The sequence below is a fragment of the Thunnus maccoyii genome, chromosome 7 (genome assembly GCF_910596095.1).
Source record: "Thunnus maccoyii chromosome 7, fThuMac1.1, whole genome shotgun sequence".
Lineage (NCBI taxonomy): Eukaryota > Metazoa > Chordata > Actinopteri > Scombriformes > Scombridae > Thunnus > Thunnus maccoyii.
In genome coordinates, this window is record NC_056539.1 from 20958389 (window position 1) to 20986218 (window position 27830).

Sequence of the window (27830 nt, forward strand, 5' to 3'; positions counted from 1 at the left end):
CATATCCGCAGAGGTCCTAGCCACTCCCTGCAGAGCAGCTTTGATGCCAACAAATGTGAGCAATTTCTTGCACATTTAAGATTAAGTGCAATTGAACTCATGCATGATTCACATTGGAATGTGCATAAATCTGTGTGTAAAGGAGCCAGCCAATGTCAGGTCATGATTTTACACCTTTGTATGTATAAAGAAAGACCTTACTCTTTATGAATATGCACTCCTCCCGATCCTCTCACTGTCTCTCTGGCCTCTGGTTAATCTGTTCTGGCTGACAAGGCCAGCGAGGGCCTGGGGTCTGCAGCCACAGGGACTTGGGGAGAAATGTCAGGCTCCCTCCACACCTCTAGAGGAGCTCCTCAGGGGACCCTCACACAAATATCACTGCCCCGCCAGCACAGCATGGTCTGGCACATAAGGAACCAGTCAGCCAGCTAGTCAGCAAACAAGAACTGGATATACTTCCAGTATATATATTCAAATTTATTATCAAAATGTCTTTTGTTTTAGGTCGGAATAATTCAGACCAATAAATGTATTTCATCATCATGCAGAGTGAGGTCACATAAGATAGGTACGGGATTCATTTGCAGGAGCTGGAGGCTGAGTACGTTTTTGAACTCATGTTTGCCAACCATTTTCCCTTTCTCCTCCCCTTCTCTTCCCAGAACTCTGTATTTTACCACCATATATGGATATCTCAGAGTTACCCCCAGAGGCTTAAGAGTGTGTCTGCAGCAAAAGAGCAAACAGGTAACCCTCAGAAATTGCCAACAGCAATCTGATCAACTGTAGAATCAGAAAATTACCCACTGCCAAAACTTTTACATTTCTTCTGCTTTAGGATTTTTTGAAGTGTATTTATCATTAAAACAAAAACCATAAACAAACACTAAATACTTAAACGTAGAGACCCAAGATGGCTACTCAAAGTGCTGAGGACATAAGAAGATGGCAGCCGAGGGGGCTTGAGAGCACAGGCCTTTTTCTCATCAGCATAAATCCTGCCTGGCTGCTGAATGAGCTTTCCAGCAAAAGGGCTACAGCAAAAAAGAAAGCCCCTAAAGCTAACATTACCTGACGAGAGCCTTGGTATTGAAACAAGGGAAAGCAATGTCCTTTTCTGCCCTCCTACATAAACATATAGTTTGAACTGTAAGTAAAATATACCCAGCTTAAAGTGGCTGGGTATATTTTTGCAAGTAGTTCAAAAAGTCAGGAGGAGTATAAAATGTGGCCAAATCTAATGATTACTTAAGCCCTCACCCTTCAACATGGGCAATAGGGCCTTAGCTGGAGATATGTAAGCCAGCGGGGATGTGGGCCAATCTGGCAGAAGAAGAAAATGCTCTCCTGAGAAAATATTTGGCCAAGACCAGAGGTTCGACCCAGCCCAAGTGTGGGATTGGAGGATTTGGCCATACAGCACTCCTGCAGTGGCCTTCACCTGGAAAGAACTCAAGATTCTTTCAGCCCCTATCAGCACTTGCTGCATTTTCCAAGGGTATTTTTGGACCTCAAAGTTGTTATTGTGAAAACTGAGGTTCAACTGTTTGCATCTGAGTATGAAAAAAAACAGCCAGTCACATGTATCTGTGGAGCAACGTGTTTGCTATATATCTTACCAGAAGCCTAATAATACTGTAGGCTATGACTGCACAGGAATAATTGTCTTGGATTCAAACAGAGTCCAATTATTTCCTCAAATCCTGCTGTCTTGCAACACAGCAGAGAGAAAGAACTTGAAGTGACAGGGGGCATCATCGGTCTCAAATCTGGATAATATGGTCAGGGAAAGTAAATAAGGCAACAGCTACTTCCAAAGTAACCTTGCATAAGGTACTTGAGACCCGTGAAAGTAGATACAGTTGGCATCAGTAGTAGTATGGGTGAAAAAACATAAAAGTTAAGGGTAAATAGAAAGAGAACATAGGGAATGAGTGGCAAATGAGGAAGAGGGTGAGGGAAGAGCAAGGGATGCATGCATTTTGGAAAGTAGTTTAAATATGCCATCTGCTTCAAGGAAAGTGAGTGGGCTTACCAAAGGTTTCTGAAAATCCCAAACAAAAAAGGAAAGTAAATAGAAAAAAGAACAACATAGTTCATTTTAGGTTAAGGTTGTAAGTGACTGCCACCCAAGAAATAAAGAAACTATGTTTAGTTGGGTTTTGTGTAACACAGTATTTGAGCAGTTCTCATTACCATGAGTTAGTGTGGAAAATGTAGTGCTTTTTCAGGTCACAAATAAAACCTCTTAATGAACATAAATTCTATTTACAATTTATAATTCTAATTAGAGGTGTGTTTTGTAAAATTTAAAAAAATCTATTTTTGGTGTCAATTGTAAAATCTAACAGACTTAGTCTGATTTTCCAGTTGTATTTTATATGTTTTTCTCATGTTTTAACTTGTGTTATGGGACACAGCCAAATGGAATGTGTTGAAGACTCTGCGATGTGCACTGAGACACATCTGAGTTTCAGACACAAATACAGACAAAACACACAGAGAGAGAACAAAACAGTAGTCTGTTTTCATTCATTCACTTAGACAAGACACACACAAAGGCAATTGAAGAAGTCATGAAACACGAAAGATGATACAGAGGTTAGACAAGAGACAGGAAGCTGAATTCCTTTAACCATCATCTTCAGTGGCTCAAAGCAATGTTGACAAGTTTACCAGGTAAACCAAATTTTAGAGCAGAGCTGACCCTATATACAACCTAAAAGATGGTGGAGCTTACTATGGTAAAACTGTAATATTGTGACAATCTAATTATGATTTACATGTCAGGAGGTGCATTGAATCTCAAGAGTTAAAAGTACCCTGTGGAGTTTTTTGTTTTTTTTTTTACTACTAGTAGCTCTATGGAGCATTGCTTTTACAAGTGGGTCACTATTTTGTCTGGATCATGCCCATGTATGAAACATGTTTTACACTATTCAACTAATAGACACTTGGTAATGTAGTAATGCCACATCAAAGGTAGTGATGAGGAAAACTACTAGCAAGCAAACATGGATGTAAACACTGCACAATTCAAAATATTCAAGAAACCTGCTTTGCTTATGTTTCATGAGGAAGGCAGTTGCACTCAACATGTTTTTAGACCTCAAGGACAAAATGTGTTTTGGTGAGAAACACTGAATGTAAACAACCTTTGTTTCCAAGAAAACACCACAGGGCACCTTTAAGTTGGAAGGCCTAAATTGTTTAGGAGACGGCTAGCTGTGCAAAAAAATCAGCATGAAGGTGAAAACATTAACATTAGCGCTCTCCCATATGGGGGCTCTTTGTCCTCAAACTAAAGTCAAATGCACTGACTGACAGCCTTCTCCAAATCACCTCAGGACAACATAATATCCCCAGAGGAGCTCAGGCCACTTTTACACAAAAACAGAGTTCTTAGTAAGTTGTACAACATCATCCAAGCAGTCACACATATATTGACAGAAGCTTTTGGTTTGAGCATTTAAAAGTCAAAGGTCTACCTCAAGACTGGAGTGCATCAGTAAGTTAAAGATGAAGTATATCTAAAATTAAAAGCATTTTAGGGAGCTGTGGGCTTTCTGTATGTGGCAAGGCATAAATAATGAGATGACAAATTGATTCTTTTGAGTGTACAGCTCATGAGGGCCACAACTGGGGCAGGAACTCAATGGAAATAGACTCTTTATTTAGTGGCGTCTACCCTGATTTACGTTTGCAGCAACAAATCAAATAGGAGTTATTGAATTTTTCGAATGGTGACAAATCATCGACCTAAAATATCTACCCCTTATTGCCCGGGGCCACTCCAGGGTCTGCACTTAATTAGCTATATAATTAGACTTTGCTTTATGGGCCTCTCAGTGGGGTTTAATCAATGGGAACAAGACAACATATCTACCACTGAGTTTTATCAGTAGAATGTGGACCTTGCCCTCATTGTCTACTATGACACACTTCTGTGATGTTGTGAATAATTTGACCTCATTTACTGATGTTACACTCTCAAACGTTACTTGTCATTTTCAACCCATCTCGTGCATGATGATCTGTGGTTATAACAACGTGGTCATAGCACTATGGCTTTAACCCTTAACCTCAATACTATCATATGTCTCTCAAGTCTCCACCTGAAAGTGATAAGTTGTTTAAGTGAGTGATATGTCCATTACTATACAATTTTTTTTGGTAATGAACACATCATAAGATGTGTTCCCAAGCTGGAGATATGAATCTGATGAAAACCTCCCAAAGTGTTCTCAATCAAACTTCTCACAACCATTTGGGAACAAAGAAAGCGCTGCTGCCACATTAGTTGAAAAACACAAAAGACAACCATGTTAACTATTCTCATGTGGTTAAGTTAACAAAAGGAAAAATGGCAGCAATATGCATAAGCTTTCCTTACCTGAGCGTAGCTGTTTGATTCGCCCATTACTCGCACTGGGGTCAATGGGCAGGAAGTCTTTATACCAGGTGATTTCTGGGTCAGGGTTGCCACTGGCGGCACAGAGCATTGTAGCTGTTCGAGTGCGCTCCACAACTTTGAGTTGAGGCCCCATGTCAATGTTAGGGAAGCCTGGTGGGAGTAGGTCCTCTGTGGAAAGAAGAGGAAAAGAGAAGGTAAGTGATATTTGAAGTTGTTACTTTTCATGTTTAAGCATATTTTTTTCCAATTTTGGTACTCAGTAACATTTAGTGATAACACATTAGTAATTTAACTAAACTAAAACAAAATACATTTATGTACTTCAGGGCCTGCTTAGCATCAGAGATTTAAAAAGAAAAAACAAAATTTACAAGTACATCAGATGAATCCATTTAAAATCTCACAATATCTTGTCTTTTTCACACACTCGTTAGGAAGAGGATCTATGTACATTATTTTGCTGCCACATGTAGGATTCGGCTGGGTGTGACATTTCTGAACAACTGCTAACTGTGTTCTGTGTAACTTCTGTCTTGAATAAGTGTGCTACAGAAATAAAATGCAACCGTAGCAATAACATACCATTGAATATACCTATGAAATGTCAAATTTATTGTTAATTTAAGTACTGGCCAATGGAAAACATAATAGAGAACTTACATACAGTGTTCATGGCAAATACCAAATTTATGTCAGAAGGTAACTGTGTGCAATATAATATTATGTGTACCTAATAATAATAATTTTCCAAGGATTAATACAGGTTAATAGACTAGAATATTGACTTTGTTATTACAAACCTTGAAAATCTTACAATCTCATTCCCAAGTCCCCACAAAGATGTAAAATTTAGCAGGTTGTCCACTAAGTCTAATGATGCATATAAACATTACACATTTTGCTTTATCTCAGAAAATGTTGTAATCCAATTTACCCTTGACCACTGAGACAAATGCACATTGGGAATATGAGTAGACAAATAGCCTAAGCATCATGCTTTCCTTCACCCTCTCTTTCTCAGAAAATGAGCCGGCATTCTAAGAGTTAGATAAACCATCCTTTAACAGGGTGCTCACAGACTGCATTCCCACTGTCAACTAACTTGTCCGTTAAGAACCATGTGTCTTGTTTAACTGTCCTTACAGAAGACACTGGCCCCTAGAGTGTATTTTCAGTATAACAAGTGGTAAATACATGGCTTTAAATGCTAATAGAAGATTGGAGGGGGAGCCAATAGAGTGAAAAGTAATACCAAAAGAAAAAGCCTGGTAATCTTGGTGATTTTTCCATCCAGTCTCCCCACATTCAGTGAAATAAATGACACTCAAGTAAATTTGAGGTTTCACAGAGCTAAGCAAAAGCACCACTTGGTTAGGACACACTGTGACCCCCAATATATCAGTCTTGATAGAAGTGTAACGGAACATAGTTGATTCGTGATCCGTAGATATCGCCCCCCACGGTTCGGCACACATGTGAAATGCAGATATGTGGCTTAGGTTTCATTCTAGTATTAATTGTGCAAGAGTTGTTAAGGGTGAGATTTAAACCTCTTTGGCAGTTATTACTGCTGTTCATTCAAGAACCATCACACTAGCCAGCACTTGTATTATTTTTTTTTACAAAGACTGTGTTACCCTTGCAGCTAATAATCATGCATGATTGAGCAATCATTTCACTGTTAAGAGGTGACAGTGTAGTGCACTCTATGGTCATTGTTCTCCTTATGCAGACTCCCTGCTCTTTTGGGGCAATTAGTCCCATGGGTCAAAACGCCTGGCCTCTACCCTGACTGGAGCCAGAGCAGTGACTCATTCTTAGATGATGGGAGCCGAGGGGGAAGTACCCAGCGCAGTAATATGCATCAGAAGCCCAAGGCCACATTGCAACTCAGAGATGATTGACTGACTAAGATGCTGGCCAGTGGCATGGCAGAGGTCACTGTTCATCTGGAGAGCCAATGACCTCATGTCCACTCTGCAGAAATCATGGTGGTGTCGTCGACACCCAGGGAGCACTACACTGAGGAAAATTAGGACAGTAAGTTGAGTCAATTTTAGAAACTCTAAAAGCACTGTTGTTCTGTCTGCCTTTAATGGACAGAAAGGGAGAACTATTCTATATTACATTTTCTGATGAATACAAATAAAACTGTATGAGATCCAGATGGATTAAAGTGATAATTATTTAAAAATCTTCATTTTTGGCCGATGTTGTCTCATTTAAAGTCATGTCAGTTAAGCTATTCAATTTAAAAGGCTACAAGACAGGGAGAATTTCAGGATGATGCATATTATTGATTGTAAGAATCAGAACTTCCTTCTCATTAGTGACACTTGCGGCCTTTAAGTGAGCTGCAGTCAACATCCTGTTGCTTGTGAGCGAGCAGCAGCACAAGAGTATTGCAGGTGATGTCTTTTTCCTTGCTTACACTTCTCATAATTATATAAAAGATCACCAATGCTGTGTTTTGCTCTGTGTTTCAGCAAAGCGTCTCTCGTTCCAAATCAGTCAGTCCTTCCTGAGTCCTTCATATAGAAATCACTCCACAGACTGTTCCAGACAACCGAGAAAGTCGGGGAAAATCTCATTTTTAAAGTCCCGTTTCAACCCGATCACTCATTGGCAATAAAAAACGATAAATACATGTAAATTGGTTCACAATTCTCACATATAGAACATTTAATGTAGATTACTTAATGCATTTGCCCTAAACGTTTTTTTATTCTTTAGTCACCAAGATGGATAAAGACAAGACCACAAAACTGTGTTGTTTTATGCATTTAGATTATGCACTGGATCTGTGTGGACAGGAGGGGCGGTGAGTTCATATGTATTCACATTCAGAAATATTGAATCTTGGAAAAACTAGAGGGTCTCAAAACTGAGTCCAGACAGGTTACCTATAACTAAGGCTGACATCAGCAGACCACGATGAATATTTCAGTGCTAGGTTCAAGGAAGAACAGGCATTTACACTGTTTTAGGCTCCATGCTGTATCCTCTCCATTGATTATTAATGATCACCCCTGTATAATCTTTTTTTTACCAAGTTCCCCTGAAGCTTGGGAAAGCAATGGCAAGTCTACACTTCACTTAAGAAACTTCAGGACAAGACAGAGCAATATGTTCTCACAAACTCCTTCTTCTGTGTGTCATCAATGATCTATGTAAAACATGCCATGAAAGGTGCTGCACTCTCTTACCCCTCTAGCTAGCGCTGCCTGTTGGAGAAGGATATCTGGTAAGGGTAGGTCTGGCCTGCTCTCTGGATGTTACATCTGATATATTTGATGTTGCTGAGGCCTATCTGTGCTTCCCATCACATTAACTCTGCCTTCACGGTGTAAAAACAGAGGCCTGCACAGACTACAGTAATGAAGCTGAAAACATACACTGAGTAAGTGGATTTGAGACTGATGAAATTAGGCAAGTGACAGAAGGAATCTGCCTGAAGGAGCAAGGGAGGGCAGAAAAAGCTGGGCGAACAAACAAACCAACCAAAACAGCAGTAAACAAGGAGCAGGGATGGCAGATTTATGGGGAGATTATGCTATCGTTACAGCTGCTCTGACCTGATACAGTACCGGCAGCCTTTCCTGAATAAATGGCATGTATGCTGGTTACTTACATCCCCAGGAATGGAGTCTGATAGCATCTTTCCCCCTGAAGCTTACAGGCTCTGTCAATAAAGGCGGCCATGCAAAAATAAATAGATCACTCATCGAGGGAGTGTTACTTCAGGGTTAGCCAGCCTGACTGTGAAGGGGAGAAGGCAACCAATGACATGGGTTGATAGTATCCTAGAATTCCCAAATGGCCAGTCCCCGATAATAGCATAGCAATTGCATTTCTATGATGTGTACTGGCTCTTCTCTGTGATGACAGATCTTCACAGGCTAAATAGAATCAATTTGAGTACACTATTTGTCAATGACAACGTCACTGTTTATATTGCCGAGAGCAGCCTTTGTCACTTAGGCCAATAATAATCATACTACAGAGCTATGAGACCACATACTACATTTACACACTGAATTGTGCCAAGGATTTTCTAAATACAATTTCACTTTAGATTTTTTTTTGTTGCACATCGCACACACACACATTCATTCACATTCAATTTTCTTTATTACTGTGCAAATGCTACCACTAAAATGGGAACAAAGAAAAAACAACAAAACTATATAATTTAACCTTATCTGATTATCATCTTCCTGATTTGAAGAATATCAAAACAACCCTCGCCCATTAGGTAAAAAACAACAAAACTACTACACATGTACATTGGTTTCAACCGGCGCTTAAAGAGAACCTTAATCTTCCCAGCATGCAACCTGCCTTGTTTGTTGGTCCACCTTATTTTCTTAAGTGCTACAAAAGGCTTTTTGATGCATCCCATTGATCTGAAAATCGGTCCATGCTTGTCTATTTGTTGGCATATGCTGATGTCTGGCATCTGGGCAGCTCAGCTTGGCCGTCTCTGCTGTTGTGATGTATAGTACTTAAGCAGCAATGACAAATGCCTTGCAAAGACACCACTGAGACCATTCTGCAGTTAATCCAATGAAAAAAATAAAAAAAACATTCATCTGTTAAAAAAAAATGTCATCAACAATGACAAATGTATATTATTTGACATAATATGTATATACTTTTCAAACTATTCAACAGGATCTGGACAGGCTTCAAAGATCACAATTTGCTCAATGCATATGTTTATTTGAAAAGGCTTTCAAGTCATGTAATAGGTAGAACAGTGACGTTTTTGAGGGTCACTGTGATGACAAGCAGTACATTTAATGTCCAATCCATTCAACAGCTGGCTTGATGACTCCAATGCTAAGCCTCCTACGGGCTGCAGTTGACCTTATTTTTGTCATTCTCTTTGGCTTTTTTTGTGTTGGCTTGAGTGCCATCATTATCCATAATTGTCTTTAATTTCGCTTCACCATTTAATATCATTACACAAGTGACAGGTGCAAAGCCTTTAATCAGCCTCTGGTTAGCTTAGCCACTGTCCGGCTGTTAATCTGCCGACTCATGCCTCCTGTCGCATTGTGCTTTCTATCATGCTAAGTGTGGCCCTCTTAAAAGGTCCGTCCTTTAGACTCATTTAACTCTCCTGACTAATCCCATTTTCAGTGATTCACATCTCTTTTTAACTAATATAAGTCTGGTAGAGACATAACTGTACCAAAGTCTTACAGCTTTATACAAAAGGGGTTTGTGATTATATACCATTTGGTGGGCATTTTCACTGTTTCCAGAGTTGCAAAAACATACAGTATACTGATGAATGAGTAGTCCTGGGGAAAAGTATAACCTTGGAACTCCTACTACTAAGCTATACCCACTATATAGCAACGTAATTACATAGTATTCACCATCTGTTGCACATACAATATGATACTGTGTTATCAAATGTACTTTACCGCACTATGAATAGTACGTCCAACCTATGCTATACTCAATGAGCACTTAACCCTTGCGTCTGACAGTTCCAGTGCCTCTCTCTACCCTCTGACCTACACAAAGATTAGTACCAGTCACTTTCATAATGCTGGTAACATTTACCCAATTAGCTATATAGTATTACACATGACACTTAACCGTAGTGTGTTAAGTGTTCTGCTCTGCCAAGTACACTACACAAGGAACGGAACCACTAACTGTGGCAGTGTGAGCACTAGTCAGAATGTTATACTGAATAAGTATCTTTATATTATCATATTTCACATGCTATCCATTTTTATCTGGTGTCAACATTTCTGACACAGTGCCTTCAGTGCTGCTTGCTCTGAGCCACAAATTATCTCACAGAGTGGAAAGAGATAGGCGAGGTAGAGAGAAAGAGAGAGAGGTAAAAACCCGACTGGCTGGGACTGAAGCAAATGCCGTGGGGTGCTCTGCCGTCCCCCGCACCTATTACTCATATTATTATTTTCACTTACTGAAATGATTTAATTTCATCAGCAGCATAATCAGGTTAACTGATTACCCAGCGCTACAGCATAGAGACACAGGCTTTAAGCAGATCTGTGCATTAATACCACAGAGGGACTGCCAGGAAAGAGACAGAGAGAGAGAGAGAGCGAGAGAGAGAGGAGGGGGGGGGAGGAGGAGGAGCAAGAGAGAGAGAGAGAGAAAGGGAGGTTAAGATTAGCAGCTATAGATAGATACAGAAAGAGAGAAAGAGAGAGAGGGAGAGAGAATGATAAACATAGTTGAAGATGATGAAGAATACCGATGGCATGCTCTCTTTCATGCACTTAAATGTGATCTGAATAAATAGATGTTTAACTAATGGGCAGACCCAGCAGCTCGCACTCCGGACAATCGAGTTTCATTTGCTCTGCATCTACAGCACAGCAAAAAATGTTCACATCAAACAGACCAGAGACAAGACAAGAGTGCCTGATTTGAGAGGGACTGCGTGAAGTACAGCTGGGGTACACTTGGGGTATTTTGAGAAGTCTATTTTTTGAAATGTAAGTGGGCATGAATGGTCTACACATGTATTTAATAATCAATAAAATGTTTGATATGTTGACTCACTTTGGAATCACTTTTCCCGTAATTTCTTCTCACGTCAGAACAAAATGTGTCTATTAGAAGTTGGTTAAGTGCCCTGTTATGACTGAGTCTACGCCAATGTGGAACAAATATGTGATTCTAAATGGTTCTCATTCCAGTGACTGTAGGCTTGAGTGCTAAAAATAAAGTAAACATTTCCTCCTGACTCAGAGTGCTTTTTGTTGAGAAAGAGGTATATCTGTTTTTTTTCTTGTGAGCTTGGTTATGCTGTGAAGTGAAGCAGATAAACGCCACCAGCTATTGAAAAGAATGTGTGTACTTTATTCCAACCAAACAGTTCCCCCGCCTGTTTCCCTTGGCAGCTTTCTTGTCTGTGTTTGACGGTTGGTAATTTGTGATGATGGTATACAACCAAATCAAATGGAAGCTGAAGAAATTTTTGTTATTTCCCTATCTTCTATGCATCTTTCCATGACATTCCCTGAATTGTATGACCAATGGGATCCATGTTGAATTGCTTGAGAGATATACAAAGGAATATAGGAGAACAGTGACACAGAGAGATTCCAGGGACAGAGAAGAATAGCAACACAGGGGAAATCTAATCACAGTGTCTCTGGCCCCAGCACCGATAGCCCTCTCCGGATAGCCATCTCAGCTGAATAATGGTTATTATACAGCCAGCACTCAACCTCTACCCCACTGCTCTGTTCCCGGAAAGACGTTTGATGTCCCATTGGTATTCTCCACATCTAGCACATCTAGTCACCAAGGGCAACATTTACATCCAAATTTCCAAAATACAACCCGAGAGAAACAGTCTAAAAGACCAGATGAGAGAGAGAGAAAAAAAAATGGGAAAAGTGAGGGACATTGAAAGGCAGAGAAAGCAAGAGAGAAAGAACTTTGCAGCATTCTTTATTGCTCTGCAAAATTAGTTTGTTGGGTCAGATTTCTGGCCATATGAAGACTCCACAGGGTAGACCATTTATTTGCTTTTCTTTTCTTGGTGTTTTATATAAATTTACAGAGGCATGCAGTTTACTTTTGAATTTAAGGTAAGTGTTGTTTAACCTTTTAGCTATCTTGGGCTAAGAAAGAATAATAAAAATGTAGGTTATTTTTGTATGTCCTGTACGTGTGTTTTTACTTTTGTATGTACTGTATGTGTGCTGTATATATAGTTAACATGAACGTCCTGTAAGGCGGAGGTCACAGGATTGATGGCCACAGCAGCTGGGTGTTAGGTTAAGTAGTCCTTGAGTCATGCTGTTTATCTACACATTGTAAGTGGCTCAATTGGTAAAATGCTAAAATGGAAATGTGTGAGAGTGGCAAGAACTCTTGTCTGTCACACAAACGGACTGTTCTGACAGTTCCGACCGTTGGCGGCTTGCAAACACTTTCCACGCCACCTCCAATTCTGAACACAGCCCATATTAGGCCATGTTCATAAAGCCATCATCACCACTGAGCTAAACAGCAAGTAGACAGCTTGTTTGCCAAAGAAAGAGAACGATAGCAGCCAAGAGGGGGGATATTTTGGAGAACAAATGGCAGCAACCACCACAGGTAGCAGCTACGGCCACAGTTTTGTCAAATGTGAAAGCCAAAAGAATCAAGGAAGTGAAGAATTGATGGCAAATTCCAGGAAAAAAAACAAGTAAAGAGAAACCAATGTACAGATAGCAATCGGCAGGAAACATTTTTTTTACCCTAAGCCTAAGCAGGGTAATAGTATTTAGCACAGGGCATGATTTCCAGTCCATTATGGGCACAGAAGGGAACTATTTTGAGAACACAAGGCTTTCAAATGTCTGCTTACTTATCAAAGTAGATTAGAAAGATAGTGATCACATGGAAAGGCTTCAGAATAATACCTAATGTGAGTAGTGATGTGTCCTTTTTGTGCTATTTTGATCAGAGCCAAATTTTGATTGAATCAAGTTACATTGTGTTAAGAAGAGCGGGAAGATTTGCATTATTTGAATACATGACTTTCATTACAACTCATGAATGAAACAAAGCTGCACTGAAAGTTAAGGCACACGCTGTCATTCATCTAACGTAGAAAAATGCGAGACGGATTTTCATCATTCTTCTGTCACAGTGATTCTTATTGCTTTACCTAAGCACATGTTTTTCAGCTGATTGAAAGGCTTTCTGACAAGTCTCTCCATAATAAGGTTCAACAACATAGGCTGACATGTCATCTTTGCTCTACCTACAGTGTGACTTTAAACGCTGGAAGCCAGGGTCCAGTCTTCGAAAGAAAAATGTACAATAGAAGCTGTTTCCCCTGATGTGGTGAGCCACCATGATAGACACAGCACAGACAAGAGAGAGGAGTAATTGTCTAGGACAGCTCCAACAATCCCCTGCCTGCGAGGAGAAGAGGTGGAGTGAAAAAAAAAAACATAAAAGGGAAAAAAATTCTGTTTATCCGTCTCAGCCTGTGGAAGTATATCAAGCTCTCTCTTCCTCTCTCTCTCTCTCTCCCTCTCTCTCGCTCTGTCTCTCTGTCTTGTCAGGCTCCTGAGGCGTCTGGGGTAAGACAGGCGAACTCCAGGGGAGACAGGAGATGAGGCTGGGGCCATTAAAGGAAGTGCCTCACCGTAGAGAAACGTCAACCAGTCAGGTCAGGTTTAGTGGTGGGTGGTTTTGAGTATGCGTGTGTGTTTCTGTAAAAGTGTGTATGCATGTGTTTGGGAGGGTGGGACTGTGTGGGAGCACAGTGGGCACCTTGAAAGCTGACGTCAGTTTACCATACAGTGTGGGTGGCAATGCTACTATACAGCTTTTCAAAATGTGGACTTCATCTGTTGTTTAATTGTTAGAGAGTTGTAAAGGATGTAATGTATACAATCTCTTTCAGTTGCAGAGAACAGCTATGGTTTACTCACCTAAAGTACGACCTTCAGCGTAGGTATATTGGTACATGCTATGAGTATGAATGGTCCCTTTCATGCATGCACTTTATTGTCCTAACAATTCAACATTTCATGAAAATTGCTCTGAAAATTTGTCTACAACAGAACTAGTAACATAAATAAGCATTGAGAAATGTTTACATGCACACATGCTTATGGTACAATATATACAAATATGGAAGGAAAACTTTGCCGATTTTCAACCAGCACTGTATCATTACAATGTGGGTAGTATATGCAAATGAACAATGTTTAACTTCATGTTGCCGGTACTCAGACCTCCCCGCTCATTTGCCGACAAAAGATCGACAACAATGCTGAGAGAGAGGCGCTGCAGCCGGGGAGTCTGCTGCAGCATGACTGCTGCGGATTGATGAAGAGAGTGGAGACAGACTTTCCTTTAATGAATCTACTGTGAACTGACCAGTGTCTAGTTGCATAAGCAAATCTTTAAAGACTATGCAGTACGTGACAAAAAAGTTTTGTTGTTTTGGATACTGTCAGTCGCTGTAACTAGGCAGCATAATTTTATGTCATACTTAATCAATGATGACATTGATGAGAGCGCAGCATGCCCAATAAATTTGGCAATCAAGTTTGAGTCATAAACAGTCATTCAACTGCAACATAAGTTTAAAATTCATAGTTTGAACAGCCAGTGTGATAACTGAGAATACTCCTCCAGGAGACTTAAATTCCAAAAACCACTGCTTTTCACAGATATTTGCTGTGTTATAGGTTCAATGTGTTAACAGGGCTTATGTGTGTGGGAGCGTCTGGACTCCCGACTTGCGGAGCAAAGGCCTTTCTAAGCAGGCCAAGCAACCAGGGGCCAAATCAACAAGGGAATGAGCGGGCTGAGCTGCTACACTGTGCCATTCCTGCCTAAGCAACTAATCTGACCAAACAAATACCAGAAATTAAAAACAAAGACTGAAATTGATCGAGGTCAACCCTTATAAAGGATGTTCCAATTGCTTAAATGTGTCTCAGATGAGACAAGGTGTGAGGAGAGAAGAGGCTCCTAGAGGGGCTTGGATGTATAAAGAAAGGCCACTTTATGTAGAAGTTTTTTTGCAACACTGTTTCAGTCAGAATGTCTTTAAAACCAACGGCAGCTCTATAGATATTAATATTCATTCATAAAATTTGAATATTACATTTATGTAGAATCTAAATCATTGAATGAATCAGCAAAACACTTTATGTTTTCTTCTTAAGCCATGTTATTATTATCCCTTTAATATCAGCATGAGGCTGAAAAACACCTCAGACCTACTGTAGTCTTTCACCAATTAATTAGGCTATAGATTTTATTTAGAACATTTATAAATGTTTTTATTGCTCCTTCACTTCTGTTCTGATCTGTCAGTAATGAACATACTTTAATTGTCCATTTGTCTTATTTCTATCAGTCACATTCTGTGATGGTCAGACTCCACAGTAGGTCCATAATCAGTAGTACTTTCCTTTTAAACTGTTACTGTCACTTAATTACTTTACAGGTTTGACAGTTGAGATGTGCAGCATGAGTAAATGCCATCTCCTCAAAATTATGCTGGAGTGATCATGTCCCGTTTAGTGAATTAAATTTCTCCGCCCTCACGTCTCTTCCCTGCATCTACCCTCTTGCATCCATGCTGTGAGGAGCTATTGACGAGGAGGAGCATCCTCGGAAGAAGAGACATGAGTGAGGGAAGCTAGGAGCCATGTTATCAAAATGGAAAGTAATTGCAAAAGGAATTGGGGAAGGTGGGTGGGTGGGGCTGGGATGGGAGGTCATTGTCTTGGTGGGCCATTAGCTTAGTGCAATTAAGCCACTAATGACAGGTTTGGAGGCACCTTGAGTGAATAGAACAACATGAATATGTGATGGCTGGAATAAAGCAGAGAGCCAGTCAAATGACTGCCTGTTAATTGCTGTATTACTGTGAGATGTGGAGGTGGCAAACAGACATGGCAAAAGGGGTCACAGAGGATGTGGATCTTCACCAGGGCGAGAACGGTTGGAGTGTTGGATAAATAAGTAACTTAAAAAGATGACAAGACCAAAAGGTTGTGGGTAGAATATTGATAAGCTGAGAAACAAGCAGAAATGTTAGGAGGAAAATTTGACAACAGAAGACCTCAGCTGTAATTTCACCATCATTTCCTGTTGTAAAGCATGAAAGCATTCGATAGAGAAATTGGTAAGTGGTCAAGCTTTCTTGTCTGAAAGTAAAAGCAACAAAAATGAACAGGAAAAACAATAAACATTCCCACAGAGTTGTGATGCTTCAGAGAAATGAGTTTGAGCATGTATTTCAATCAAAGGATGCGACAGAAAATGTGGATGTACGGGTTTGTGGGCAGAAGGGGAGGACAGAGGCTAGAGCAACACATGTTGGATGAGGTGTTGCCCTTTAAGGGCTAAAGACCACAGTGTTCTTTAAATATGAACAGCTGCTGATAGATCCAGTAGGATCTGGGCTGCACTCCAGAACACAAGCTTTGTAATCATGAAGAAGTCCTGGATAACATCTTCCAACTGGCCTCTCTCTGGCTGCTCTTTCTTTCACACTCTCATTCTCCATTTGTCCCTCTAATAAGTACACCTTACATTTCACTTCAAATTACAATGCTCCAACAATATTCATGCAACAAAATCTTGCTCTTAAAGAGCTGTAGCTATATACATTGTTTGAGACGTATGACACCTTTAGGAGCATATGAGTCTTTTCTGTACTCTGCTCTGTCTTAGCTGAGATGTATCTGCCCGTCATGGAATAAATACTAATTGTAAGAAATACTTGTCGTAAAGCTTTCTATCAAACTTTTACCCCTGACGGCATAACAGGATTTAAGTCCTATCAATTCTGCCCGCAGGGCTCACAGCACGACCTCTGTGTTGTACGACTTTAGTCACCTGGGCTGGTGGCTCATGTATATGCACGAAGCTGGTGGTTCAGGCCATATCCCCTTGCTATTCTTTATGCATGAGTTGGGCCACTCCAAAGGTCACCACTCACACCATTTCTCCACTGCTTTTCCCATCAGGAATCACCTCTTTCTCCCAACTCTCCTTCCCTGATTAGGTGTGGAGCAAAAGTACTATCCAGGTATAGTATGGATGGTTGATTTGATTTTGGGAAAATTATTATGAAAAGTATTTCATTATATTGATATAATTGAAGTTATTATTGCATTACACACTTTTGTTTATGTTGTAAAGGAGTTGCGGCACCTAAAAGCAAATATAATTATTAATAGCAGTATTTTTTTTATTACTTTTTTTGTTTTGTTGACTTGTCAGGTTGATTAGAAACTACACCCACCAATAGAATTTACTATGGTAAAGTTCAAGCCACATTTGTTTTAATGGACCTATTAAAAAAAACAAATAATGATAATCATGTCATCATCATGTTATCCATGCTTATTTTATCAAAACACAACAAACACAATGTAATATGAAACTAATATTTGATTTAAAAAAAAACAACTTTTCATCACATTACAATTGGTCTAAATCATAAATTACTATGAAATGATTTGCTATTATTGTATGATAACAGATATGTAATTATATTATACATTATATATCATATTTTGTAGCCACCATACAGCATATATAAGTGACATTTATAGTATTGGTGGTTCTACACACAGAAAGAAAAAGAAAGAAAAAAATCTGTATTGCCATTGCTGGATTCTCATTAAGGAACAGATGATGAAAATTACCCAATATGCTGGAAGGAAACATGAGGGTATCACCTGCCACATGTTGAATCACCAGAACAATAAAACCAGTGAGTGCTTATCGTTGTAAAAGTGTCTCAGAGACACTGATCTTTCAATTTAGTCTCCTTGCCGAATCGTTCCTGCGACAAAGGATCCATTTATCTAAACTTTCTAGCCAGTAATAAACCAATCAGCCAGACCTTACCCCCACTTCTCCTTCTCGCTCTCCATCTCCCTTCCTCTTCATCTCTTCCTTTTTTTCCCCCTCCTTTTTACTCTACCCTAGTGTCTTATATTGCCTGTGGCTAGATGTCTAAGGTGGCTGGGGTTACTTCACTTGAGCAGGAATTATATGAAATTGATGGCGAAAGTTCAGGAGCCAGCCACCCATACCTAGAGGCCAGCTCCTTCCACTTATCCCGCTCCATCAGTAGCATCTCTTTTCTCTCTCCCTCTTTCTCCTTTATCTTCCTTGCTACCACTCAGCTTGTGTCCCCCTTCTTCATCCTCCAATCGCACATGATTACTGCATTACAGGTTCTAAGGATCAAAGGATTCAGAGGCCATAAACTCTCATCTGAGTGAATTTCCTCTAGAGGGAACTTTTTCTAAAAGAGAGAAAGACAGAGTGATAAAGATAGAAGACTTACAATAGTCTGGCAGGCATACAAATGCCAATATGGAGGTATGAAGCAGGGTGGAGGCAGGGTGAGGTGAAAGGTGGGTAGAGAGATATTTTCCAGGAGTGGAAAGGAAGAGTCAGAGTCACTGAAGGACAGCAAAGGAAATATTTCGGAGGAGACAACACAAAACTTCTTAAGCCTCCAATAAGAGATCAGGGGCATGAGGGCCATCCACGTGGTCAACGTAGCCACTTATTGATTTGTTGTTTCAGCCAAGCTTGCCCTCTCCTATACACCAAAAACACCAATAACAGCTAAAGAATCCTAAAACAGCAAGGAGTAGCACCTCATAAGCACCCACACAGAACAAAACAAGAACTTTTCTCCACACACATTCCATCCACAAATGTATGACGTAAAGGCAGCCAAAAGAGCCACATTACAACAACAAAACAAACTAAAATGATTAATTATTGTGGTTGTGCACAGACAGGGAGAGTATACTGTTAACTATTTGCTAGTAAAAAAACATTGCTTGCACTGACAGGCGTCTCATGCAAAAATGGGTTCACTATGTGGAGGTAGCCTCTGCTGATGGGTGTAGATCTTACCTCACTAAACAAATGTATTATTCACTGGTGGAGGAGGCGGTGAGTACTGCTTGGGAATGAGAACTGACTTGTTTGTGAGGGCCACACTAGATAATGCAGTTGGCAGAAACAACTAGCATCAGTTCAGTGTAGACTTAGTCATATAGTTATGTCAGGGTCTCAGGGTTTGTTAAGAGAGCCACATCTTCTTTCTTTTCCTTCAATAATTCTGGCATTTTTGTCTAATTTGGTGGACACTTTCGTCCAAACGTCACATAAGTATACATATTTTTAACAAGGCTTTCCTGCCAAGTAGACCATAATGGATACTGTAGAATGTGTACTAGCAGAACACATCTTTTTTCCATCGAGGCTACGAGTGTGTAGCTTGTTTCCATTGCTGGCCCAGTCTAGTAACACTGTGCTCATTGTCTTAATCTCACATGTACAACAGAAGTACAAGTTGATGGACTCATTCTATATATATATATATATATACTATTTCTTCTTCATTTAGTTCTTTATTCTATTGTTGTTTATTCCTTCCACCTCTCTGCATTTCTTCTCCTATATTTCTTGCTCTCTCTATAGGTGTTGGAGACTAGTTGAAGAGGGTAGAGGTCACCTCAGAGGCAGGCGGACAGGAAGAGGAAGAACAGCCAGATCTGTTGCTGATACTGCCAAGCTTATTCTTCACTGTCTCATTACAGGGCAGCCACTGCCTGCTAGCTCTTGCTCTCCCTTACTTTGTCTCCCTCTCTCTCTCTCTCCCACACACACACACACACACACACACACACACACACACACACACACACACACACACACACACACACACACACACACACACACACACACACACACACACACACACACACACACACACACACACACACACACACAGGAACAGATTAAAACACACCAAAAACACTGTCACACACCAGCTGTCAACCATGCATAATTGCACACACATCAGAAAACTACCTCTAACTCTCTCTCTCTCTCACACACACATACACACACGCACACACACGCACACACACACGCACACACATCTGCTCATGTTTCACTATGTGTCTTATTAATTTTTCATCCATCCTGCCCGATGCCCTGGACTCACCTCTCCCTCTAAAATAAACACAATAGAATAAGCATTCAACCCTTCAGCACCAAAACAGCACTACATTAACACTACAAAGAGAAAAGACAGAGGAAAAACTGACCAGGAGTAAATCAATGCAAAAGAAAAAAAAAGTAAATGTAAAAACAGAAAAACTTTCATCTGCAAAAAGTAAGTTTTAGGAGGGAAGAAGAGTTTCGTGTATTTTTCTCTCTCTGACAAGCGTATATCTGTGGGAAAAAATGTAATTTTAAGATGTTACAAAAACCCAAAGGGTGATGAATGAACCAGAAGGGAATATTTCAACAACCTAAATGTGTGTTTGTGCTGGTACAGATACATAAAAAAATAGTGATGAAACGAACAGAAAGGAAGATAAATTCTCTATTTTCGTCTATTCCTTGTTTCATTTTTCTCCGATGGTCTCATCCACTCTGTCTTAGCCTGGGCTCAGACTTTTAAGATCTGGACCAAACGGTTTGAATCACACATATGAGGAGAAATGTCACATTCTCTTAACTCTGATTGCAATCATACTCTCTACGGGCTGTGGAGAACAAAACAGTTCATAACATGACCTAATGTAACATGAGCCTAACCTTTTTCAACATTCGTCTCCACCTGTCTCCTCCCTGCATCTTTCCTTTTTTTCAGCACATCAAAAGCCTTTTTATGCTTAAAATATGTTTGTCAATAAAGGAATTATACGAGTAATGAGAGACTATCCTCTATGTAGGGTGTTCTTCAGTTCTGCAACACACTGTACATTAAGAAATACTATTTTATATCATATTTTCTATTTTTTCTTTTCTAAACCATACTACTGCATGTATTGCAGGTCAGCCTATAAAATGTATCTGAATTTGTAATTTACTTTTTCTGCAGCTTTTCAAACTGTCCATTAAAATGTGCTTGATAGATAGCTGTATCACTCACACTAGTGATTACACACACATACCACACACCACTTGCTTTAATCCACTGCAACAGGCTGCACTTACTCACACACATGCACACAGCCCACTGAAATACAAAGATAGAAGACTGGTAGAGGCAGAAAGACATGTAACAACTGTGCAAGAAAATGGAGTATAAAAAATAATGGTTCAGAGATATTGTGTGAGTGAGACAGTAAAGGGTAGATGGAGCACAGAAAGTAAAGGTAAAGGGAGGAAATAGAATGTCTTAAGACTTGACCTGGAGCCACTACTGGTTGAGAGGTTGATTGGTCTCTGTCCCTTTAACTTTCACTCGGTTTCTCCTTCCCTCTTGCTGCCTCTCAATTTTTCCCATCTCATCACTGCACTTCTCTTTGCCCCCTCCACTGCCCTCCCCCATTTTGCCCTTTCTCATCCCTCCCACGATAAAAAGGCACCCAGATTTCACTGGGATTGATCTGTGCACTGACCCATTAAAATTCACCATTACCTGCTCCTTCGGGAGCGCAGCCAATTAGCAGCAAGTCTGATCAAACAGTAGGCACGCTACACCCCACTCCCCTCAGGGTATCAGTGTGTGCGCTCCAAAACCTGACCGATAGAGTGTTGCTCTGTGTCAGACAGGTGGAGTTTCCTGTCTATTTGAGACCAAGAAATGAAATGGCGCATGTCACTTTGCTAACTTGAATCCAAGTGCAACAAGAAAACAAAACTCCACTTGTACAAGCAACATAATAAACAATGTTGACAAGTAAACACATATGTAAACATGGTTGGTAATGGATGAATCCAAATGGAAACAGTATCGTATTCTCTTCTTCCAACACTCACAAACTGAACAATGACATTAAAGTCTGGTCTAAGTGACGGTATTGCATATGTGCACCTTGTCTACTTTAATTGTCTTCCTAAAATTTACCTGTGTCTACTATCCCTTGGGACAAATCATCCTCAACATGAAGCATTCACAACAACACGAAGAGGAGGAATGGGTAGGTTAAAAAATATATTTACAGAATCAGTGCTGTGGATGAAAACCAGACATGGAACTTGGCGTACAGAGAGAGAAAGCAAGAGGATTAGAAAGCTTTTGGAGAGAGTAAGAGAGTGATGAGAGACATCGAAGGTTAAGTTTGATTGGTTCCACCTGGTTGGGAGTGGCAAATGAAAATAAGCAGGATGTGAGCATGACTGTGTGTATGTGAACAAAGGTGCACGGCAGCAAATAAAGGTTATGGCTAGGTCTGGTATATTGCAGCAAGCACTCATTTATTGTAAGCACAGACATCAGAGCTGATATGTGTGTGTATCACCAGGGGTGAGTATCTGGTGCCTGCTGGTTCAACCTATCCAGTACTTAAATGCTTCTTCATGAGAAAAACTGTAGCTACATGGCTACACAACTGAGGTCTAACTCAACCAACACGATTATTTCTTCCTTGAGATTGGGCCTGCCTAATTGTGTTCTGAACAGTGGTTTCTCCAAACACATGGATAGATACATTATATTTACAACTTTCTCAACATTAAAAAAAATGAACATCAGACCAACTGTCATCAATCACAGCTTTTGCTCCTTGGGAAGCCTCTGGGGGGAGTCTATTTGCAACAACAAAGCTAAAGACTACAGCAGTCTAAAAGACAAGCACACAAAGCAGGATAACTCCCTATGATCTACCCACAACAGCATGAGCTGCCAGTATCCCGGTGGCAACTTTGCCTTCCTTGTGACACACCAAAACACTTGCCTGAAAAAAGAGGCAAATCCCAAAAACAAAAACAACAAAAAAAATGACATCCCGTGACAAAAAAACCCAGAGCAAGCTGCAAGTTGTGTCAGATCTCAAGAGTGTGCTTCATTCGCTTGTCGGCCCCTCTCCAAGGACTCCCAGAGGACTGTGTGCAAGTCTTACTGGAGCCAGATGGCCCCTATCTTAGGTATTCAGCTGAGGCAGTGGAGTAACAGCCCAGGAGGTGTCACAGTTGATGCTAAACGCACCCTGCCATTGCCACCAAAACACGTACCCATGCACATACACATAAACACAGGGGGGACAAGAGAGGAGAAGGTGGGGTTGTGTCTGTCTCACTGTACAGTAGAAAAAAGACTATAGAGATGGAGTTCAGTCTGTTTGCATGTCTATTTGTATGACTAAATGTCAATGGGTTTGTAAAGTATATGTGTGTTGGAGAAAGCCTACATCCTGATAGGTGTTCATGTTTTTGTGTATGTAAGTTAATGTGTGTACAGTATATTTGGGAGTTGTTATGTGCATGCACATTGCCAGTATGTCTGTGTCCTGTATGTGTGGTGATCACTGTGCTGTTGTTAATGTCCTTTAAAATTCCAAACATAGCCCACATGCTGTCATGTTACATGAGTTCGCACTAGGACACGCAAAGCTGGTATACTGCAAGCTTCTGTGTGTGTATCTGTGTGTGTATGTGTGCTAAGCAGTGACTATGCACATGGGTTAAATTGGGATTTGTTATGTTGGGGGGCTCTGTGGTTTCAGGGTTGCCATGGGTGCACATGTGTGTGTGCACAAACTACAATATCTGATTGATATCATTTGATAAACTGTAAATAAAATATAAAAAGGTGAGACAACTCTTCGCTCTGAACACTAAAACGATAATCAAAGTCATTCTACACAGTGCACGAAACTACAGTTGATGACAATAAAATCTTCCTGTAAGTGCTCTCTCCTGTGTATATGTGTCAAATATAGGAATGGTGCTATTTCCACTAAAAGAGAGAATAATAATACAAAGTCATATGAATAGAACAGTCTTTTTAATAGTTACATTAAACTGTCTGCTAGTTCCTTTTCCTTAATTAATGTTATAGCTATGAAATGGTTAAAATAGTGTGCATTACCTAACCATGGTATAAACTGAGTTCCTCTGATATTCTGCTCAAGCCATGATGGTCCTGACAATGCTGAGAGAATTTCAATACGTGCTAACTGTTAGCTTGTTTGACAGTTTAACTCAAACTGGAGCTTGCCAGCTAGCGTAATGTGACAGCTACCAAAGATTGGAGGCAAACTATCTTCCATTAAAGTTGTAGTATCATTTTGAAACATTGTTTAAGCAGAATATCAGAGCAATTTACATGCTGGTATTAAACCTGTCAGTTTCTGACCTATTTTTCTCCCTACCTTGCCATCCACCTATCACTCTGCCATCTGTGCTGTCTGACTGACTGATAAGTGACTGAGGTCGCTGATCTGCTAGGTAGCTTTTAAGGAAACCCACTGACAGAAAAAAGGGAAATCTAGTGAAAGTTCTGATGTTCTTTTAGGCCTATGTTCTCTAGAGCTGCAAAGGAAACATGTTTTAGTCACTGTTTGAATTATTAAGACTAACCTGCAAAGTTAAGCGTCCCCCGATGACACAGAAGAGCGCAGGCCTATGTGCCAAGGCTGAGCCCAATTTAACCCCTGACTATGCATACCACACGGATATGCATGTGCCTGTCTATGTGGACTGCTTTTACGTTGAGTGAAATGTGTTTTTTTTTTCTTTTTTGTTCTTACTAAAACTGGAAGCATTTATGATCATTTATGTGTTCAGTGAGTTTCATGACCCTTTGTTGGTATATGTGCATCAGCATTACGTTGATGTATAAGCTCTGCATGTGTGTACAAATGTATGGTATTCTGTGCATTTGTTTGTATTTGTTAGCGTGCGTGTGTGTGTGTGTGTATGTCTGTGTGCATGGAGCTGCATTTTCTTGTAAATACGTGCCACAGCTTTCCGGCCAAGTCACCCATTGTGGCGACCCATTTTCTGCCTCTCTAGATCCCAGACCACAACCCCTCTGTTCACTGCAGATGTGTCCCTTGTGCCTTGTCCCATATCCCATAATCCTTTGCCCCTGTTCCAAGAACCCATGTTCGCCTATTGTCCTCCTCACCTGTTCCACATTGCCAATCGTCCGCAACACCCCCTGTTGTCTCCCTTCATCTTTGGCCAACTTCTCTATTTTTTTCCTACTGTTGTTCATCTGGTTTGCTCCACTTCTCTCCCTCCATTCAACCCCTTTCTTCTCCTCACTTTCTACCCATTTTAATTTGACCCTAATCACTTTCTCCATCCTCTCATTTCTGCATTATCCCTGAATTAAATTACATCTCTCTTCTCTCAAATCCTCCATCTTTTTTCTCTCTCCTTCCTTACACTGATGGGTTAATGCAGAGGGGGCCCGACCTCATTAAAGGTGGAAAACAGAGGGAACGTGCTGCTCTTTCCCTCTGCCGCTCCTCTTTCACCTTCCCCACATCATCACACTCTCCTCCCTCCTTCAGAGCTGGGTCTTGCCCGGGCAGGAAAGCTTTCTCTCTTCCTCTGGGCTCTGGAGGAAACCTCGTCGAGCTGATTCCAATAACTTTTCATTTTCCTTCTGCTCCTGTGGACCGCCCTAGGTTTGCCCTGTGCTCTCTCACACAGCCACAAACACAACTACACACAATGACGTGCGCATGCTTGGGCTTGTAAGTTAAAATTTGGTGGGCTTGTTCCTTGTTTTTCAATTTCCTGTTTTCTATCTTTGTGTCCACTATTGCTTTGTAAAGGATTTTCTGGACTTTTTTATTTATTACCAGCACTTTATGAATAAATGGCATTCTGACTATGAAAACATATCTGTTGTTTTGAAATCTTTTTACAGAACTCAATTTAAATGTTTAAGGCGTGAAACTGGCAGTTTGATTCCTATTGAGACCTGTAACGCCAAATAAGTGTTACACACAAGGTACTACATTTCCTGAAGAATTGGATTCAGTTGTTCAGGAAACAGCAGATCCTGTCCTATATATCGAGTGTCTCAGCTCAGCAGCCATTGTGTGTCTTACCAAACTGCTACCTGCACACCCAATGTAAATGAATGTTACAAATGTGAACATAAATGTAATTTCAAAGCATAGATACCACATTTCAAATTATATATCAAGTTTTGAAGGGCACCTGAGACATTCACACCCCTCTAGCTCCAAAATCCTGCCTCCAGGGTGGGGGTTTGTTGCTAACAATAACTAACTAAGGATGCTGGGCCAGGCTTCAAAACGCTGGTCCAAACTCCCCCACACACACATACTCCCTACTCCTCTGCCTGTGGATCTGACAGCCAGGAAGGCCTAGCTTGTGTGCTGCCAGCCAGCCATAGCTCAGCTTCATCCAGTCCTAGAAACATGGCAGATGGCGGCAGGAGAGAACAGAGGAGAAGAGAAGACATCGGGTGTGTGTCTCTATGTGTGTGAGGCAGACAGACCCAGGTAGAATGAGAGAGAAGAAAGCGGGAGTGTGTGACCACATGCTTGCTTGCCTATGATGTCGTCCTCTATGACCTCTAAGCTAGACAAACGGTGAAATATCTTTGCTGAAACTAAACTAGTACATATAAGAGCCACTAAATAAAGATTCACAAAGTTCAGCTTTCTGATTTCATCAACACATCTCATACTGTTTTGTTATTTTACAATTGTTCCTGTGTGTGTGGGGTGTGTGTGTGTGTGTCACAGGCTACTTTTGTGTACAAATTTCAGACTTAAGACCAGTTAATTGGGGACAGCTTGTCAAACTGGGGACAAAAGCTGTGTCCCCAAGTGGTAAAATGCAGATTTTTGGGTCAGTGGTTAAGGTTAGGTTTTGGTTAGGTGTGTATGTGTGTGTGTTATCTCCAGACACATCTGTCGGCCACTCTGCCTTGACAGCCTGTGGGTGACCAATCAATCTTTTTTATTCAGGGATCCTATAGGTTTTCATCACAGGCAAGTAGAGATTCAGCTCTTGCATGAATGGACAGCTGATTAGTACCATCAAATGGATGAATCTCTGATAAACAGCCCTCACTCTGTCCATCTGTTTTAAGTGACTATGAGTCTATTTCAGGCTGTGACGTGTGACTGCATAAAAGCTTTGAGCAATGATCCTCCACATTTTAACATAAATAAATGTTGCTATTCCAATTATGATTGCATGTATGTTTCTAAAAGTACACAATCTAAGGAAGTCATATATGTTGTAAAGTAAAATCTTGTATGAAAACTTGATAAAAGGAAGCATAATCATGATAAAAATACATCATTATTTTATGGTCATATATTGTACAAACTAAAGTACAAATTTTACATTTTACAAAATACATGATTTATATCTGAGGTGGCAAATAAAATATTTGTAACAACCTGCTTGATCAGCTTTTACAGCTGAAGCCAAAATGGCTTAACAGACAGATATGAGTGCACTACCTACAGAAATTCCAAGCCAAAAGACTTCAAAGTACATCCCTCACTCTCTGGCAAGTGCAGTACAAAAACTCCAAGGCAAGATGTCATCATAAAAAACCTGAGGAGCTCACCGATGTCCACTTTAATGATTTATTTTGTAGTTACCCCTCTGCACACTCTTTCATAATGCAGGACTCACCTCGGATGATGGACAGCTTGGCATTGACAGTGATCTCGCCCTCGCTGTTCTCAGCCACGCATTCATAGATGTTCTCGTCACGTGGTGCTCGGAGAGGCTGGATTCTGAGTACAGCGCCGGCGCCCTCGTCAAACTCAATTGTCTGTCGGATGAAAAGTAAGGAACATGGTTAAACAGAATAGGGATTTGTTCAGAGTACGAGCACTACCAGTTTTGAACACTAGAGCAAACTATTTTTTGTAGATACAAGGACGAGTTCGGTGTCTGTGTTCTCATTCATACATGTAAGGTAATTAAGACGTCCGTTTCTCAAAGTCAAGCCTGAAATTTATCTTGAACCAAAGTGAGTTCAATAAGGATATCCTTTGTTGGTGTTTCTATTCTTGTATATCTTGTGATCCTCATAAAAAGAGAATTATAAGGACTCACTCTCTCTCTACACACACACACACACACACACAATTCAAGGCCCCATTTCTTGATGCGTGATGCGCTGGCTTTTTTGTGTTTTCATCTCTTGTTT

General features: G+C 40.4%; 1 protein-coding gene across 3 annotated transcripts in view; it reads right to left on the reverse strand.

Moving 5' to 3' along the window:
* Positions 1-27830, reverse strand: part of ptprsa (protein tyrosine phosphatase receptor type Sa) — a 250644-nt gene that overhangs the window by 91949 nt on the left and 130865 nt on the right. For all 3 annotated transcript variants that reach the window (XM_042417834.1, XM_042417835.1, XM_042417833.1), the window contains 2 exons: positions 27308-27449; positions 4397-4585 (listed from right to left, as the gene is read on the reverse strand). In XM_042417834.1, the coding sequence (XP_042273768.1) occupies positions 4397-4585; positions 27308-27449 (331 nt within the window). The remainder of the gene's footprint in view (positions 1-4396; positions 4586-27307; positions 27450-27830) is intronic.